The 18,868-nt window shown below is 44.5% G+C and overlaps 2 protein-coding genes across 3 annotated transcripts in view; one reads left to right on the top strand and one right to left on the bottom strand.

The window, feature by feature from the left end:
- Positions 1-54: 54 nt before the first annotated feature.
- Positions 55-1,935, top strand: MRPL35 (mitochondrial ribosomal protein L35). The gene is made up of 4 exons (XM_082482185.1): positions 55-99; positions 234-411; positions 1,225-1,369; positions 1,586-1,935. The coding sequence occupies exons 1-4, from the start codon at positions 63-65 to the stop codon at positions 1,772-1,774; spliced, it is 549 nt and encodes a 182-aa protein (XP_082338311.1). The 5' UTR covers positions 55-62; the 3' UTR covers positions 1,775-1,935.
- Positions 1,936-2,808: 873 nt separating this feature from the next.
- The window catches only part of REEP1 (receptor accessory protein 1), a 73,552-nt gene continuing 57,492 nt past the window's right edge, over positions 2,809-18,868 (bottom strand). The window contains exons 7-9 of one of the 2 annotated variants that reach the window (XM_082482284.1): positions 18,080-18,115; positions 8,882-9,021; positions 2,809-6,452 (exon numbers count right to left, since the gene is read on the bottom strand). In XM_082482284.1, coding sequence (XP_082338410.1) covers positions 6,381-6,452; positions 8,882-9,021; positions 18,080-18,115 — 248 coding nt within the window. In that variant the 3' untranslated portion in view covers positions 2,809-6,380. The remainder of the gene's footprint in view (positions 6,453-8,881; positions 9,022-18,079; positions 18,116-18,868) is intronic. The other variant, XM_082482283.1, reaches the window with a different exon arrangement.

The raw sequence follows: 18,868 nt of genomic DNA, 5'->3' as shown, positions 1-18,868 counted from the left end.
GCCCCGCCCCGCCCCCGGCGTAGCGTGACCTTCGTCGGTTGCCGTAGCCGGGGCGCTGGGACATGGCGGCGGCGGCGGCGGCGCGCGGAGCTGTGGCGAGTCGGTAGCGCGCGGCGGGTGAGGGGAGGTGGGCGGCCATGTCGGGCCGGGGGGTGAGGGATGGGGGGCTGCCCGTGAAATGGCGGCGCGGGGCGGTATCGCGGGGTGTCTCCTGAGTGTCCGGCTCTCTGCAGGGTTCCTGGGGCGCTGGGCCCCGTGGGCCGCCCGCTGCCCCGCGGCGGGGCGCGCTCTCTCCGGCCTCTCCGCCCGGCGCGTCAGGCACGTACCGGCTCCGGCGGCGGCCCCGCTGTGGAGACCGCGGCTGCCCTGGGGGATGCTGCCCGGAGGAGGCACCCCCTCCGTCCTCAGCAGGTACGGTCTGCACGGTCCTTTCTGGGAAGGAAGCTGAAAGGGTGGTTTATGTAAATTTCTTTGTCTGAGAAACTTCTTGGGCTGCTTTTTGGTCTCACTGACGGGTCTCTATTTTAGCTGTACGTCTGCCAATTCTGTTGAGCATAACGCTTGAAGCGGGATGTGCTTTGCAGACATGGGCTTCACAGACGGGGTTGTTATGATCAGCACTGCCTTGCTGATAACGTTAATGTTCTATGGGCACAAGTTAGAACACAGGAAGTTCCGTTCAAATACACGGAAAAACTTCTTTACGGTTCGGGTGACAGAGCACTGGCACAGGCTGCCCAGGGAGGTTGTGGAGTCCCCTTCCCTGGAGATTTTCAAGACCTGCCTGGATGCAGTCCTGAGTAATGTGCTCTGGGCAATCCTGCTTTAGCAGGGGAGTTGGGCTAGATGATCTCTAGAGGTCCCTTCCAACTCTGAAAATTCTGTGATTCTGTGTGATTCTAAAAGTAATTTCTGAATGCCAGTAACAGCTGAGTGTTTGCTCGTGGTGTTTAATCACTTTTCGTAGGTGAAAAAGCTGTTCTGTATGGAGCAGTGCCTTTGAGATGAATGTCAGTGAGAGTTCAGTGGTGCAGCTCACTTTTGTACGTGCACACTCATGTGCTCTAACGTTTGAGTTTTTCTGAACCTTCAAACAAGTCACAGCCAATTCTGATTTCTCATTATGTGGAAAAGCCGGTAATAACTTTTAGAAAAAGATGTTTCGTTCCTCTTCTATTTTTTTGCCCTGGTTTGGGGGTGGTTTGTGCTTTTTTTTTTTTCTAGCGTCACATCTCTGCTTCCGAGTATACTTCAACAGCCAGCGAGGACGGTCACTTACTGTAGCCTACGGAATGGAAAGAGGAAAACTGTGAAAGCTGTCGTCAAGAGGTTTCTCCGGCTGCACAACGGCCTTTGGGTTAGGAGAAAGGTAGGACTTTCTTGGTAATAAAAGCGTGTCAGTGGGCTAATTGTTTTCCTTCCATTAGAGGGCAGCAACTAGTACGGAAGTTAAAGAAAAGCTCTGTAGACAGACTCCCATCTTCCTGAAAGTGGGGAATTTGTCTTGGTTTGCTTATCAGCGTTGCTGTATATGTGTATTTGCAGCGACCCACTTAAAAGTGTTCCCTGTCTTTTCTTGTGACAGGCTGGTTATAAGAAGAAACTATGGAAGAAGTCAGCTGCCCAGAAGAAGCGTTTGAGAGAGCTGGTGTTGTGCACTAGAACACAATGTAAACTCCTTGATAAAATGACCACTTCTTTCTGGAAAAGAAGAAATTGGTATGTTGATGATCCCTACCAGAAGTATCATGATCGCACAAATCTTCGTGCATAGAAATCTTGGTTTCATTTTTGCATCTCTAGGAAAGAGGTGGTGGTACATGTGGTATGGTCTTAATTTTAGAACGTAAATCTGTAATAGCTGTTACTTTTCTAAATAAACATGAATATCATCTGACCAGAATTATGGATATCACTGCCCCAAATAAAGGAATATTCAAGATTATTCTGAGTCGCAATTTGTATTTTACAGGTCAAGCCGGTCACCTACATGTTCTGATGTCTGTTGGTTTCCTGTGATTGTCACATATGTACATGGATGAATAGAGTTTAAACATCACTAAAAGTGAAAAATTCCACATATTTAATCTGAAAATTTTTAAAAGAAATGTGTTTAAATGACTCCAGGGTATATTTTGCTGTGTCCAGACTTACTGGTAGCTCTCTGAATGAAGTCTTCCTTGGGAAAGGGGAGAAAGGAGAGCGGGGTCCATCTCAGTATTGTTGCCTGTCATGGACCACATAAACTGTTACCATGTCTCCACGCTAGAGAGCGTAGAAAAAACCCAGTGTTTCATGGCTACAGGCAGTTTTTATAGCTGATGTAAAAATGTATTAGCCACCAAACTTCATTACAGGACTCATGTTTTGTATCCTGTGTTGGTTTTTGAGTAGTAGAATATATTTTTTGCATCTTACACTACATCCCCAAGCAGTTGATTCTGAGTATTTTCTTGCTTATTCTTTCGTTAAGCCTAATCATACCTCACACTGTGTATCTCCGATCACATATATATATGGAACAAACCTAAGGATTTATTATAGGGTCCTTTTGGAGTGTACAGTGCAACTAGTCTCTGATTTTGCTAAGGGCTTAGATTGGAGGTTTTCTCTATAAAGCTGATACTCCAGCAAGTGTATGTAAAGGAGTTGCTTCTTGCAGTAACTTCATAACCTTCACTAATAATTAACCCATGATGAAGTGGATAGTCCCTGGTTATCAGCTCCAGAGCCACCTGTAGAGCAGGAGATGGTTTGCTGTACAATGAATTCACTAGTTACTCAGAGTGTTCAGTAGCTGTATTTTTTTTTTGTTTCCAGTTCATAATACAGAAAGAAGTTCTGAAGGACATGCAGCACTTAGTGAATACATCTATATACAGTCAGCCAGAATTGAGATAAAAATAATACAGTGATCAAAGTAATTTTTCTGGCCTGCCAGATACATTAAACAGACTAAAGATGTTTGGGTGGGGTTTTTTCTTTTTTTTTTTTTTTAAAGAAAAGTTTAAGACTTTATTCAAGATGTATACCAAGCAGTATAACAAAACCAGCAAAGCATCAACCTTTGGAATACTGTTGTAATGGCCACCCTCGTGAGGCATTAAGTGTACCATTTCATCACAGATCTTTTCTACCGATCACAGGAAAGAAATCACATGAAGTGCACAATTATGATCCTTAAATACTTTGCCTAAATGCAAATCCCAACATAGTGTTCTCTGCTACTTCAAATATGGTGCTAGATGCAAAATGGGTACCCAAAACAAACAGCAAAAAGGAGACTGTGATTAACGAGCATTCAGTCACAAGTACGAGGGTTTCGTCACTATGTGAGAACACTTCAGAGAGCAGTCAGAGGCAGCAGGTTGTTTACATGAGGCTAGGGAACATCGCATCTCTCCAAGCAGCTTTCTCCCTCGTTAGGGACAAACAACTGGATTCTCCTTTCCTTCTGTGCTGGGTTTGCACTTACACAATTTAGATTAGCATGGGATTAATTCCAAGGTGACGGTGATACACATGAAGTCTGTCTCGTCTATATTTGATGTGATCCTGATTCAGCAATTGGCAACTGCTGTAACTGCGCTCATGCTGGCCCCTGTGACAAGAAAGGAGGCACGGAGGACTGCACTGAGCTGCTCTAAGCTTATGCCCCTCATAATTGAGGTGAATTTATGGTAAATTGGTGAAGTACTTCTTACTCAAGCCAGATCTGTTGCTATTCTAAATCATCAGCTGAAAGATTGCTTGCTTTTAGGAGGAGTAATCTGTCCATCACCACAGGCCCAAGAAGCCACCATCCATCCATCCATCCATCCATCCATGCGTCCTCTCGTTGCCCAAGCCCTGCAAACTCCATTGCCAGAAGGGGTCAGCATCAGCGCGGGAAGGCGAACTGCTCAGCCAGGCTTGCTCCTTGCCAGGGGCTCAAGAGAAAAACCGCAACAAAAGACTTGGTGTGGCCGGTGTTTATTCTGGATGAAGGCAAGTAGCCAAAGCGTGAAATGACAGACTTGGGGCAACACCTGTAAACAACCTGTGTGGGGGAGTTGAGGGATCAAAAGCAAATGACCGTTCTCTTTTCTATACAGAACACTACAGCACTAAGTGTACGTGGTTAGGCGTTCACATTTCTTGTCTATCTATACACAAATATACAGCTCAGTTGATAAATTAATACATTTTTGCCAGAGATATGAAAAGGTTTATTTTTCTCATTTATACAGTGAATGTTTTGAGAGATATAAGGCAACTCCCTTGTCAACGATTTTGCCTCAGCACTTCAGAAATGCTAAACAGTCAAGTTTACAGTAAAACAGCAGATTAGACGCACATTTCATAATTTTAGTGAGACTCAATGTTAATACAGCGTGTCTGAGAATAGAATTTGTCAGATGTTATGTAGCTCTATGTTATTACCTTTTTTTGGCATAATTGAGTGCAAACTTGTCAGCTTTTATATCTTACGGCAGCCCATTGCATAGCAGGGAAATGTAGCTTGCTTGCAACAGGATTTTATTTTCTGCTAACACTGCAAGCAGTTTTTCTATTTCTTTTTAATGTTTGCCAAAAGAAATCAAATAAACTCTAAAGCTGCTTAAAAATAAAACACACAAGCTTAGCTCCTCAAAGCTTTTGCTGAGTATCTTCCAAGGACTGACTCTTCTGTAACTGATATTTAAACAGGTTTGTTGGGGTTGTTTTTTTTTTTCAATTTACTTTCTGAAGACATTTTCCCTTCTTACCCATTCCAAAATATGATTGAATTAGCACATGTAAAGGAAATAAAATTCTCAGGTAACGAGGCCAAATATTGTGGCAGACACGGGAAATACCTGCTTGCTTTTTCCACTTCCTAGCCAGGTCAGATAAACATTTGTGCGTGCTCATAATTTATTTCTCTCTTCCCCACATATGTAGGAAGCTCTGGGGGAAAACCTCAGGCATCCATCAGACAGGGACAGCTGGGATATCGGTGCATACCCGGCAGAGAAACGGTTTCAAAGGCCACTTCAGATTTATCTCTGAGCCTGACACGCTCCAGCCGGCTGTCAGCATCCCGGACTGGTGTACCTGAACTAGATTAACAGTACTGTTCATCACCAAGCCCGTGTACTGACCCATTAGTGATGGCATGTTCTACATAATGCTAAATGTTTTTCTAGTCTATGTGACAGGTCCAAGAGCAAACACAAAGGGACACGTAGTTAACTTATGTGTGAATTTCACATGCTCAACACTTACAAGAGACACCAACTTGAAGCACAAATACACAAACCCTACCACGTCTTCCTCTTCTTTTATATTTCTCAGTTATATATGGATACAAACACACCACTCCATCTGGTTCTTGTGGTTCTAACCAAACTCCATGCTACAGGCGAAACTCCAGGCTTCAAAAAGCAGCTCAGACCCAGCCCTCTGCTCTGCTCGTGCAAGTAAAACAGCAGCACCTCACCAGGAAAGCCGAGCGCTGGGACTGACACTGTTGCAGGCAGGGGAGAAAGCTGCGTTTCCCCCGGGAAGTGCGTCACTAAAGCAATTCTGACTTCTATTACTGCACCTAGTGCAAGCCTGGCTTGCTCACATTTTAAAAGTGGCAGTAGAACATTTGCCACAAGCAATATGATCTAGTACTTCTAGCCGCCATCATTTTCCACACAATACTCTCCTGGCTCAGGCTGATCAAAATTAAGACTCCCCCTTCATTACATCATTGAAACCATTTTTTTTTCTCTTACATGTCTCTTCCTCGTCTTCTGTAAGTGGTTCTGTCTCTATGGTTTTTAGCACAATGATTTTCTCTGAATACATGTGATTTGCTTGCAGAGAAAGAAACAGAGTTGCAGCTCAGATTTCACTAATGAATCTTGGACATTTTGTACAGTCAAAGTACTTTGACATTAGTCACATCATTCACAGTCTTGAGGAGGAAGGGAGGAAAGAGAAATCCATGGCTCCTGCACATCCACTTCATTAATGATAAAGCCATAAATAAATACACTGTCAATGTATCATCATGAGTAACTGATTATTTTTGTTTCCGTTGTGCATTCACAGAGCTAGAGCTATGCGGACACAAATGAGAATTGTAAATGTACAACCTTACAGGATTAGCCAGTGTGGGGGTACACTCTGCAAACGAAACAAGGACTCTTAACCTGCAGGTGTCTGCCAGAGTGTCCTACCCATGTCACGGACAAATGCAAGAAGCGTGTAACAGAAGGATACAGAGAGAGGAGAGAGAAAGGCCATGTCTACAATGCTGTACATCAAAGCACATCCATCCCACTGCTGTTTCCTACGTTATTAACGAGTAGCTCTTTAAGGCAGAAGAGAGACATTCTGTGGATCTTGGTGCTATTGGCTCATTGCACTCACATTGTTTCAGTGGCAGAGGACGAGGTACTTTTCTTCCTGAAGCGAGGTCTAAGGGTCCTAGGCGGTGCCTGCAGAAAAGCAAGAGAAAACTTCAGTGGCGTTATAGGAAATGTTTTTTCTTTCCTTAAAACTCACCCACCTTTGTGGCAACGATCCTGTTCCAGGCATGAAGTAATGGAGAAGCAGATCTTGGCCCTGTAGATCATTAATGAATGACCAGCTGAAGACTAACCCCTTTAAGAAACTCGTTGTAGTCCTTTACCCAGGTTACACCAACACCTTCCCCTCTGGCACTTAGTTAGAGGTGTGGCTAAAGATTGCTAATAACATAACAGTCAAAGGAGCCAGGACAAACTGGTGCCATGTACAGCAGCTCTTGGATCAAGAGAGGAAACTGGTGGCAAAAACCCAGAGCTGGTTTCTCCCAGCCCACCCTGCACTGTCCAACCCATCCGCAGCCCCTCTGAAGCTGAAGGAGTCCCCAGGGTGAAACACACTGGGCCTGTAATTCTCACAGAGCTCTTTTAAAAGATCAGCCGCTCGCTTGGGAGACAGGCCAGACACAATCCATTGAAATTATTTTAGAAGCCAATAATTGCAATTCTGCCTTGCAGTCAGCTGATGCAGAGAGCTTTAAAAAGGAGCGCTGCATGCCCAGGAGGAGCCAGACCTACTCCATGAAATTGGTTTACTGTGATTAACCCCATTCCCCGACCGAGACAGAAATTCTTTAGACTAGCAAACAAAAAAACCACCCCAATCTGCAGTGCATACTTCTCTCAGAAGAGAGAAGCTTTGGCATGGCATTGTGTCTTGCAAGCTTCAGAAAAAGAAATGGTTACCAGATGTTGTGGAGGAGCTCACATTTGCAGTGTGGAGGCCTGTCATAGCATCATGTAGCACTGCAAGGCCTGGTAAGCTCTTCTACCCATTTACATAAATATCCAAAGCTTTAGTTTCTTTAACAGCATCAACCTTTTTACCTGTAAGGCTACGACAGGGTCTTACCATTCATAAGTGAGGACTTTGTAATTTCTATTTTATAGGATTTTCCAACCCAAGATCATACTGTATTTCCACATTCCCGTGATGCAGCAAGGTATAAATATTCATATAGATAAGGAACTGCAGTGCAGCGAGGTTTTGTTGACTGTATCTATCTCTTCCAGCTTGCCCATAAACCAAGGTAGTTTTTCACAGAGATGGGATTAATCCAACACCCCACCCCATCTTCCAAGCCTAAAATTTTACCCCAAGTCCCCACTGCAAATCCCCAAAAGCACAACAGAGCTGGATGGCACAACTGCATCCAGAAAGGCACAGCTGGAGGAGAAAAGGTAAGGAAGAAAGCTGCTGTGTATGGCAAGCAGGGATCCCACACCACCTCAGACTCTATAGCTACTGGCTCTGAGTCGCTATCTGTAAAGCTGGAGCTTGGGGACACAGCCTGACAACTACAGCGGTATCTCCTGCAGCTTGGGAGAAGGTGGCTTTTTGGGAAGCCAAACAGCTTTCAAAGAAAGCAGCCATGAACTGCACAGTAAAGACTCTTAAATCAGGAATTAATAGCTCTGCCTCCTCTGGGAGGCCACTTGACAGCTCTGAGAGTAGCTACAGAGGCTGCACCTTTCCATGGTAAGAACAGAGCAGCCCAGCTTTTGGTGTGATCCTCCCAGAGGTAGGATGACCCACCACAAAGTCACACAATTGCTTACCATACCACACTGCTCTCTCACACTGAGCCAAGGGGAAGGGTGAACAAACCCAGCTCCCCCATGGTGGAGATCTGAGAGCTGCTGGCTGTGGCTCCATACCCCCGCCAAGATCTGGAAGGAGTCTGCCTACAGAGTCTCCCATAGAGGTTTTATTTCCTCCACAACAAAATATTGCTAAAATTGCTTTTGGCAAACCACAGCATGAGATCTACATTTCCTTTAGCTCTTTTGTTTCCATGAAGCAACTTAAAGCATACTCGTTAATACAGTGCCTGATTCAAAAACCTGTTGAAGTCATGAAGGAAGAATTGCAACTGGTTTCGGTGGGGTTTGGCTAGGTGAGAACTCAAGCAAGAGGGACTGGGCTCTGAACTGTGAGCAGTCTGGCTGTACATGCTGTCTGTTCTCACCCTAACTATCCTGCCTTGGGGTGAGAATATATTTTCCTCTACATACATGAAAAATCAACTAGCAGTTGATATCCAAATCCTCTCACCCAAATACCTCCACATTAGCACATGGTTTAGAGCTAGATCCGAGTTTTGCAATTCAGATCCAACTCTGAAGCCCCATATAACTATTATCTCCACAAGCACTAATTCAGACCTCTTTCAGGAAATCCACACATGCAGAAAAGTGAGCTAACCCACAGCAAAACCAACCCCTGAAAGACTAGAAAGATATTGTTTGGACTCAGTGTTTTTAGACCAAAGAGAGATGTTCATTCAGTTGAAGATTCAAGGAATACCATAGAAGGAGGAGCCTTGACAATATGGAAGTACCTCAAGGGGTTGATCCTTCTTTTGGGGCCTTTTGTTCATGGATGCACAATCCAATGAATCGTTCTCTTCATCATCTGAGAACACAGAGCCTTTTGTTTCACAGTTTGCCCCGGGTGGCTTTTCATACTTATTGTCCACGCCTATTTATTAACATGGCCATTTACAGTCTAAACATGAAGACAAAGGATGAGGACATCAGTGATGGTTTGATTCACACACCCCCAAATGCCACCTCACTGCAAAGCCATGCATCTTCCAGGGATTAATAGACAGAAGGTTCACACATCACACTCTAGTAATAGCAGCTGTGGGGTTAGACATCAAAAGGCCCTTGTTTGTGAAGCCATTATAAGCTCTATTTGTATTATTTTACATAGAATTGAGACTAAATTCACAGCCTCTGATGTTCTGGAGAAAGAGAAATATTTTTTTGTTTGGGTTGGGGATAAATAAAATAGCTGGTTTCTTGAATCACTGATTCCGTCCATAGTTCCTGCATCTTCTGCTTCTAGGAGTGTCCTCTAGAAGACACCAAATGAGTGCTGAAGCCCTCTGAACAGTAAAGAGACAGCTGCCAGGGATGCAGAAACATGGCTGAGAGAGCTCAAGCCAAGAAACCCAGTCTATGATTCACACAAGTTAACCAAAAGCTTCAACAGGCATTGAACAGACCCTCAGCAGTGAGTGTGCTGCTGCAAGACCAGAGTGGGGAACAGTCTCTCTTCTGTCACTCTGGAGTAAATCTTATCAAGCACTAACTCCACTGATGGATCTGAGGCAGATTATGGCCCTATGACTATAGACCGCTAATGCCTGCTCGGTTGTTCTTATCGTTGTAACTTATGGCAAGATCTTTGTGGGACTGGTCATGTTGCACAACACAATCCATTTGCTGCCTTAAATCCACACAGAGAAACAAGACAGTATTTTTAATGGACAGTCCAAAGCAAGAGGTATGGAAGAGGACACCCAACGTGACCAAGCTTTCTGCATCTCCACAAACAGTTTCATATCAGTAGGGCTGGAGCTTTCTTTGTCTGACTGATAGTTAGGCTTTTTTCATTCTGAAACATGTCAGGAGCGGAAGTGTTTGCTGTTTAGATGGCATTAACCACAATTATTAGCTCTATACTTAGACTGTTGTATAAACATACATAGAAATAATGATCTGTGCTTCTTGTCTCAGCCTGACTGTAAGACTCTGCTGGACCAAAGACCCAAAGAGTAAAACCAAACAGGATTCCTACTTATTGTGGTTGTTGAGTTGGGGTTGTTCAGCCTGGAGAAGAGAAGGCTCCGGGGAGACCTTATAGCAGCCTTCCAGTATCTGACGGGGGCCTGAAAGAAAGCTGGAGAGGGACTTTTTTCAAGGGCATGTAGTGATAGGACGAGGGGTAATGGCTTTCAAAATGGAAAAGGGGAGAATTAGATGAGATATCAGGAAGAAATTTTTTCATTTTGAGGGTGGTGAGACACTGGAACAGGTTGCCCAGGGAAGTTGTGGGTGCCCCATCCCTGGAAGTGTTCAAGACCAGGCTGGACGGAGCTTTGAGTAACCTGGTCTAGTAGGAGGTGTCCCTGCCCATGGCAAGGAGGTGGAAACTAGATGATCTTTAAGGTCCCTTCCAACCTAAACCATTCTATGATTCTATGATTATTAATCTATTTAGATCCTTAAAGCACAAAAGAACTGAACTCTCCAGCAGCTCTTTCAGTTGGGTAACAGAAACAGGAAGTGATTTGGCTACAGCAACATCACAAGTCACGAGCAGGTCACTGGAACTCTCTCCAGTGTCAAATTCAAGTCAGCAGCTAAACGCTCTCAGTCCCTGCGTTCAGCCCACAGGATGCGGCTGCTGCTCAAGAGACCAGTGCACACCATCCTCTGGCCACTGACCCTGTGTTTCTACCCCTTCATCACCATTTGCATGGGCAGGCTGGAAGACACCATCACAGGTTTCCAGGAAGAGCTGGAAGCTGACTTTTTTCCCAGCTGTACTGAAAATGCCGATAGTCACATTGCAGAGAGTCACTTTTTTTTTCCTATATATTTCAGTTGTGTTAAGACTACACTGTGCAGAGAATTAAATGTTCTCTAGACCACATGGCAAACCAGTACAAGAACATTTTATTTTGATTACTATTTTATCCTTCCACTTGGGAAGTGAGCTATCCAGAAGGAACCCAGCTTAGGTCATCTTGGATGTGGAAGCTGGTCCTTGGCACCTCTCTAATCCAAATCTTCAATCCAGAAGAAAGGGAGTCAAGTTTGGTTTAAATGCTGTTTTTTTCAGCAAAGCCTGAACCAGGCATATTCAAATGTGCAGCCTGGAGGCCAGATACTGCCCCAACACCAATTCATCTGACTGCTTCCACCTGCCCTCTTCCCCAGAGGTCCTTCAGATGTTGATTGCATGCTGGACTTTAGGCAATTTGTTTCCAGATTGTAAAAGTGAGTCAGGACTTCTTTAAACTGCCTCACTGAGGTTTTCAGTGGTCCACCGTCACACCCAGCCATGTGCTGCTGCCAGGAGACAACAGCTTTCCCTAGGAAAAAAAGAGGACTTCAAAGGGAACAGGATGGAGGGATGTTAGAGAACCAGAATTAGAGCACTCAGTGATCTGAGTGTGGAGACACTGGCTGCTGAAGCATACATGATCAGGCAAATCTGCCCTGTTCCCTTTCTCCTACAGCCAGCCACTCCAATGCAAAAGGAGACAGAAGGAACTGTCAGCCCTGATAATGCTCCCGTGAAGCCCGTGTTTTTCCAGCATACGTTATTTCCTCCATTATAATTCTGTCTCTCAAACTGTGTGCTGGGCAATAAAGATATCCAGGCAGCTCTGCCACCCACGTTGCCTGTCTCCACGACTGGCATAGCATAGGCACAGCCTCCTGCAGGCTCCTCTGCTCTCCCCATCAGCCTGAGTGTCACACTAATGTCCTGGAGCTGCTTCTGTGAAGATCAAGAGGAGAGCTCAGCCTCCAAGCTGGCACATACTGCTTTGTCCCCTGCAGCAGAGAGGTCTGTAGAGTCTACTGGAAGTCGGGCTGAGGTCGTTGTCTTCTCCCCTGGTTCATCTCATTGTGAATGAGGCACTGAAAACCAGCCAAATGGGAATCAGTTTTGCTTCAGCCTCACTGAAGGGGAAATGTGGGTGTATCCCAGGCCTTTCCACTACATTTCTGACCATTGACAAGAGCAGATCTTGAATACGCAGGGCCCTTTTTTTAAAACCCAGAGCAAGAAGGAAGGATTCCCTGCCCATCTTGCCTTGGGAAGGACATCTGTATTGTAGGCAATCTTTGTATTGATCTGGGGTGCCAGGCTTTGTCCCACATTTGGGATAGCATTACGCTGTTGTGGGACTGGACAAAACTCATCTCTGAAGGGCTGCTGCTGTGTGAGTGACAACTCTGAAGTTGCTTTTTTTGTGAATAAAGTGATGACAGGATAAAAACCTAATTTTTTTACACCAAGAGAGTGAGCTCTCTTCAGGAGGAAATGTAAACCAGGAGATTAACCAGAATAATAAGCACACATGTGAGGAGTTAGTGAGAAAGGAGATGGAGGCTTAAAGTGACTGGATGGGTTCTGGGACACCAAGGTTTGTTTCTGGAGAAGGTTAAGACTGCAGAGCAAAACATGTTGTCAGGGCTGGCACGGGGTTCTCAAGGACAGCACTTGGCCTCAGGTGACCTCCTGCATGTTTCTTTAGGATGTGAGGCTGTGGAGCCTCAGGCTATCAGATGTCCCTAAAGCAACAGAGTCAGCAGTATGCGCTGCTCCAGGGAAGCAGTTGACAGCCCCAGGGACCGTGTCACAGGCAGGAGGTGGCTGTGTAAAACCATGGACCATATGCCAGACGTGTCCCCTGGCTCTCTCGTCTTTGGGAGACCCTCACTCCCCATCTCGGAGAGGGGTATGTTTTGGGTGAATCCACCTGTTACACTTAGGGTTCCATACCTTTGTGTGGAGGGCCAGAATCACTGCAGAAATGGGAAATCAGCTGGTGTGCCAGGGCTAAAACTGCTGTCGCCTCTTGCAAATGTCTTTTCAGTACCCAGACCAGATTACTCTCCTCTCTTCACTAAGGCAAGACAGAATCTGACTGTAAACAGTCTAAGAAAAGGGACCCTGTAATTCCAGTTCCTATCATCCTATCCTAATTCCTTCAAAGGGAACCAATATAACCAATGTGTGGGAAGCCCTGAAGCTGGGCATATTCCAAATTAAAGTAGACAATCGAGTGCTCTGCAGAGTTGGAATCTAAGCTATTAGATGCACCACAGGGAACAACTCAGCATAGAAAAGGGAATGTAGGGTCAGATCATCGTCATCTTTAATCTCTGTGATTCTACAAAGGCTAAGAAATCCCACTTGCAAAACTTTTTCTACAGCAACAAATGGGATTCAGTAGCGTGCTGGTTTTTTCAGCAATTGCTTTGATTCAGGCTCTGATCTATGCTGCTGTGTAAAATCCGGAGTAACTCCTTATGGATTTCCACGAGTACAACAGAGGACAGGACCTGGCCCACTCTAATTACAGACAAGAAAATTACTTTGATCTAGATCCTCTGAAAAAATTTGACACTTAAATACAGTTACAGTGGGAATCAGGCACCCCAATACCTTTGAGAGAAGCTGGAAACCCCCTCATTTTGCTGGGCACAATACTCCCATCTCTCTGATTCCTCGGCAGCAATGGGGAAAACCACAGCCACAGACTACATAAGCCAGGAGCAAGGTATTGTATTATTGTAATGGAACATAAAGTCACTCCAAAGCTAAGCCTTTCCAGGGGATAATTCATATAAAGAGGTTTGCACACCACTTAATAAGAGTAAGAGAACAGATATTTATTTTAAGATGGCGATCAGCTTCTTTTTCCTGCAACAAAGATAAATTTGCCATAATTTCCAAAAGACATTGACCCAAGTCGTACTTCCCCAACAGCCTTCATTGCCAAATCAAGAAGTTAGGAACAGCCAACTCCACCAGCATACACTGCCCACGAGCCACAAAACAGAGGCAGACATCCTTTCCAAAGCTGAAGTCAAATGCAACCAAAGCAAACAAGTCTAATTACATCAGCAAAGTCATCCGTTAATGAAAACACATCCCACAAATGATTAAGTTGTTAAGTGCTAGTCTATTCCAAACACCTCAGAAGAAAACTCATGCAATCGGTAACACTTACATCAGAGTCCCATAATATTTACATAGAGAAAAGGAAAGAATAAACTGTTAGGGGAAAACATTTGGGTATAGAGGGGGAAGGAACATTGTTTCAGAGCACAGAAAACTTCATCTTTGCTTTCATAATATTTGTGGTTCAACTGTAGTTTATTAAACAACAATTAATGTTTTAACTTTCTGTTGGTAAAATGCAAATGTATTTAAAGGACCTATTGATTTTTTATGAAATGTTTTCCTTCTCTGAAATAACCAAAATAAGTATGAAAGTATTTTTAAATACCTAGAGAAACTCTCAAATTGCCATTCAGAGATACTGTTGCAAAGTGATGCAAATAATCCCTGTAAAAATTTGATTCAATGTTTAGTAAAGGGAAATTTTAGGGAACAAAATGCCTAGAGCAATGGAAAGTTGTCCTTTGTTCTTTAAGTTCAATGATGGAAAGGTTAAAAAAAATCCCCAGCACAAGAGCTGGAAGCAAAACTGGCTAAGAACAAAAACGAAACCACCTACGCTATGTAATTGAATTAGTTCAGAGATATACGAATAGCCCCCTTGATACAAAGGCAATTAGTTTTTTAAGAGTACTTTCCACAGTAATAATCTCATGTGCAATTTGTAGCATACCACAAAGGAGGTGTTGGATACATCTAATATACCTATTAAGGTGATTTGTTTAAAACACAATTAAGTGAATGTCCCATTAAGGTCCTTGCTGAGCTGTAGTGCTGATTGTGTGTGATCTGTCACCTTGTCTTCAGGGTGACAATCACACGTAGGAAGAGGTCCAACTTTATTTTATTAGGAAAATGCCAGGGGCTGGCTTTATGCTGCAACAACTTGTGGATGGTTGACTGAATTTGTTGGCTAGGGTGACCATCAGTCACTGCTGAGCTGTAGTTTTTAGGGCATACATTACTGTATCAGTCACCACTATGGAGCACAACCCTGTGGTGCACACTCAAATAACAGTCCCATTCATCATTAACGTCCTTGCACATTTCTTACATTGCCTAAGGCTCCTGATCAGCATTTTAGTATTAAATGCCCCCTCAAGTACATGCAGCCACAACAGTTCTCCTGATACACAGCTGATTCTTCAATATCTGCTAGATGTATTGGTTCTCTGCAAGGGTTAAAATTGTTCCTCCCTCTCAACCATGCCATAGGTCTTTGCAACAGCACCTAAGAGACGTTAGTTGAGAGAATACCACCGAACATAATATTTGTTACTTTTTAAATGCCAGTTTCAAGCAAACTTGTTTAATACTGACCAGTGTTTAAGCATTTACAAGGCACTGCCAAAAGACAAACAGATATCTCTGGAGATTTTCACTTCATCCTTCCTGAAGGGGGAAAAAAGAGCTCTTACATAAATGTATCATTGTTCTTTAATGCTGCAGCCTGACTTTCCACAGGCTATGAACATAGAAGAGATAAATCAGAAACTTGTGTAAAGACCTGTAAGGAATTTTTCCAGCAAAGGCCTGTCACTGAACAAGAGCAAGAAGAACTGACACAGAAGCTGTCAAGAAGACACGCTGGAGTACATATAGTGGAACATGCTTGTCTTTAGTGAAGCTGCCCAGAGCAAAGAAGGATGAATGTCTTGAATTGTGTCAATGATTCATCATGTGCAGAGCATGAGGCCAGCTGGAGTGAGGCAACTGGGCAGGAAAGAGCTCCTCTTCCATGAAGCAAACAGCTTCAGTGACAGAGGAGCCCATCACCAGTGACGGATCGGTTCCCAGATAGGGGGAACTCATGCTGCACCCAGCCTGGCCTTCAGTCTCTGCATAAATGCACAGTCCCATGGCACCTGCAGGCCATAACCTAATGAAACCACTGTGTTTTGGCCCAAACTATTTTTATCTTGTCCAGTGCTTCTCTCAGGATATTATCTAGGGAGCAGGATGGGCAGACTTTTGCTCCCACCAGCCTATGCACACCTAAGAGTTGTAATGGTTTCTGTGAGTCAGCCAGTGAAAGAAACAACGGAGTTTCACCCACAAGAGCATTAAGGTAACTGCTCCTGTCAAAAAGGCTGCGTCGCAGCTCTAAACCAGCCTCTAATACTCCTGCTTGAGGTAAGGCTTGACTATCTGCCCATTTAGCTTATAAACTCTTTGGAAACGTGTACTGTTAACAACTGTACTCTGAAACTGGCTACACAAAAGTTTGTGCCAGGGAAAGATGAGTCCCAATAGTTTAGGACAACTTAGTCCTAGCTAAACAAACTTAGCTTCTTTCTTGCCCCTGCCTTTTGTGGCATTGAGAAAATGTGTTCACATTACGTAGTCAGCTCTCAAAGCTACCAAAGCTGCACTTACAAAGGAGCATTTTAAATGGCAGACCGTTGTCTGAGAGTGCATTAATGCATCTATTGCCTTGGAGACAGAGAAAGGGCAGCCTGTGGAGACAGAATGAACTCTCTATGTGATAGAGCCTCAGCATAGCCCTATTGACATGGTCCAAGGGACTGGATTACGTCGGGGGCGGGGGGGGGGAATGAGGAATAGTAAAACAAGCCAATCTGAAAGACAGGGTTCACAATTTAAACCAGATCAACATGACTTTGGGCTCAATTTGTAAATATATTGGACCGATTACTGTTTTAGTACCATTAAATTACTTTCCTGAGATTAACTCATGACTATTAGGCACCTAAGGATCCAGTGATTCTCTTTATAAATAACACTTTGAAGTCAAATCCTTAAAATTGGTTTAGGCTAAAATTAGAAGGGTGCTAATAAATTAGACTGTGAATACAGTGTTTTGTGATTGCTTAAACAGATACCGCCTTAAACAGGCTTTGTTCTGCTCAGTGGCACACTCAGCCCAAATGTGCTAGTGCAAAGAACCAGAAAAGGACAACAGGGAAGGTGACAAACAAAATATGAGGGTTGATTTGCCACCTAGGCAGTCTGCAAGGAGACAGTGTCAGGCTGGGATCACCAGCCTCCAAGCACTAATGCTGCACAGGGCTGCATGGCACATCAGGAGCAAGGCAGTGGGAATGCATACCCTCGTACCCTGGAAGTGACACAGCCAGCAGCAATGTCTGCAGCATGGTGGCAGCACTGTGATCAGTCCCTGTGTTGCCATCCCCAGGTTGATTGCAGTGTCCAAAACAAGCAAAAAGCACATGAGATGAGCAGTAAAGGCCTTATGAAGGTCTTTTGCTTCCACCAACATGAGACACTGCCAGGCTCGATTTCTTCTTTCTCCCTAGACAAGCTGCTTGGCAGCTCCATCCTCTGGCATGCCCAAATCAGAGGCCTCCCCCTCCTTTCATCTGCCACTGGGACAAAATGCAGAAGTGATACAGCTCAGCTCTTAGCAACCAAGCTGACTGGCACAGCATTGAAAAGACCACCAGCAGCTAAACCATTCACTACACTCCTAAGTTTGTAAACACAAGAAATGCTGGGGACAGTGGGACATTTTTCAAAAATGGCTTTAGCACAGACTAAAGCAGGGACAGTCTGTCCAACCCTGTTTCATCATACCAGGGGCTGCCACTGGGCTCTGTTATTTACCCCGCTCATCCCAAACACAAATGTCCTCTCCACCAAGGCAGAAACACTTGCCAATCCTTAGGGAACACAGAAAAACGGGGCTGGGACTGAGGAAGATTTGCTCTTGCTGCGTCCCCAGTGGTTTTACACTAGCACTGGGGCATACAGGGTTGAGGAGTTACACTGGTGCAGCAAGGACAGTGGCACATCCTCTAGAACAGAAATAACCGATTTTTTTTCTCTAGAGAAACACTCCCCAGCCTTGGGTAACACAGGTCAGTAAGGTGAGAAGCACTGCAATACTTGCCATCAGCACACACAGAGCTCACAAACTCACTTGCAGCCTGCCCTTCCCCTGGTTTGTTCCTCTAGTGTTAGGAAACCCAGTGAGTAAGAGCGGCAGGAGCAAGCCAGGCTGGGGAACACAGCCATGCCCAAAAAGGATGCATGGGTATCGGGGCGCAGGAAATCCAGCACTCACCTCTGAGGAGTCGGCATACCGAGCAACACGTGCACACTGAAAGAGGAGCTGAGCATTAGAAACTCATCAGGCTAAGCTACTATCTCTCAGAAAACACTTGGCATCATTTTGAGGTGGACCTCATGGCCCCTGTGTGCATAGACAGATGATCGTCTCTATTCACCAGCATGGAGCACAGGCCTAGGAACGTGCCTCACCCTAGGCTGTGTGCCTAATGGGTGTTAAGGCTGGGATTACGTACAGCTCCCTGGCTCTGTTCTCAGATCAGTAAACAGAAATAACTCCTGACTAGAGGGACCTAGGAGTGTAGATAAGCGATGGGTAACACAGTGCAAAAGGTTGTATGACAATAAACACAGGATGCAATACTGGGACTTGTATTGCTACATGCCTGGATTTTTTTCAGTAGATTTAGACTTCTAAAAGCACTGGTGCAGCCATTCATGCAGCTTCTGAAGAAAAACTATCCACAGATCCCTGATCTTCCTAAATCAGGGATATGCTGAGGAGTCCTGCAAGAGTTATATTTTGGTGGAATTGCTGTAAGAATAAAAGCAACCAAGAGAATTGCATTGCACCCTTCAGTGCAAATGCAGGTGATTCACAGTTGTTCATAAAAGTGTGACCTTAACAGCTTCATCTTGTGGATAGCTTGTGTTCCAGGAAACAGCCCAGAAATAATTTCCAGCTTGAACCTTCCAATCTAATCCTCACAGTGGCATCAATGACTCCAGAACAAAAAAGCTTTTGGTGAAAAAAGAAGTTTGAGCTCTGCGTGATTTCTTTGGT

The sequence above is a fragment of the Vanellus vanellus genome (assembly GCF_965231255.1).
Source record: "Vanellus vanellus genome assembly, chromosome: 4".
NCBI lineage: Eukaryota > Metazoa > Chordata > Aves > Charadriiformes > Charadriidae > Vanellus > Vanellus vanellus.
The sequence above is the reverse complement of the archived record's forward strand: the minus strand, read 5'-3'. Positions and strand labels throughout refer to the sequence as shown.

What these genes read in the sequence shown, in the direction of transcription:
- MRPL35 (XM_082482185.1), top strand. Translation starts at nt 63, where the DNA reads ATGGCGGCGGCGGCGGCGGCGCGCGGAGCTGTGGCGA. An exon ending in GGCGCGCGGAGCTGTGGCGA is followed by an intron (nt 100 to 233) that starts GTCGGTAGCGCG and finishes GGCTCTCTGCAG; the next exon opens with GGTTCCTGGGGCGCTGGGCC. An exon ending in GCCTTTGGGTTAGGAGAAAG is followed by an intron (nt 1,370 to 1,585) that starts GTAGGACTTTCT and finishes TTCTTGTGACAG; the next exon opens with GCTGGTTATAAGAAGAAACT.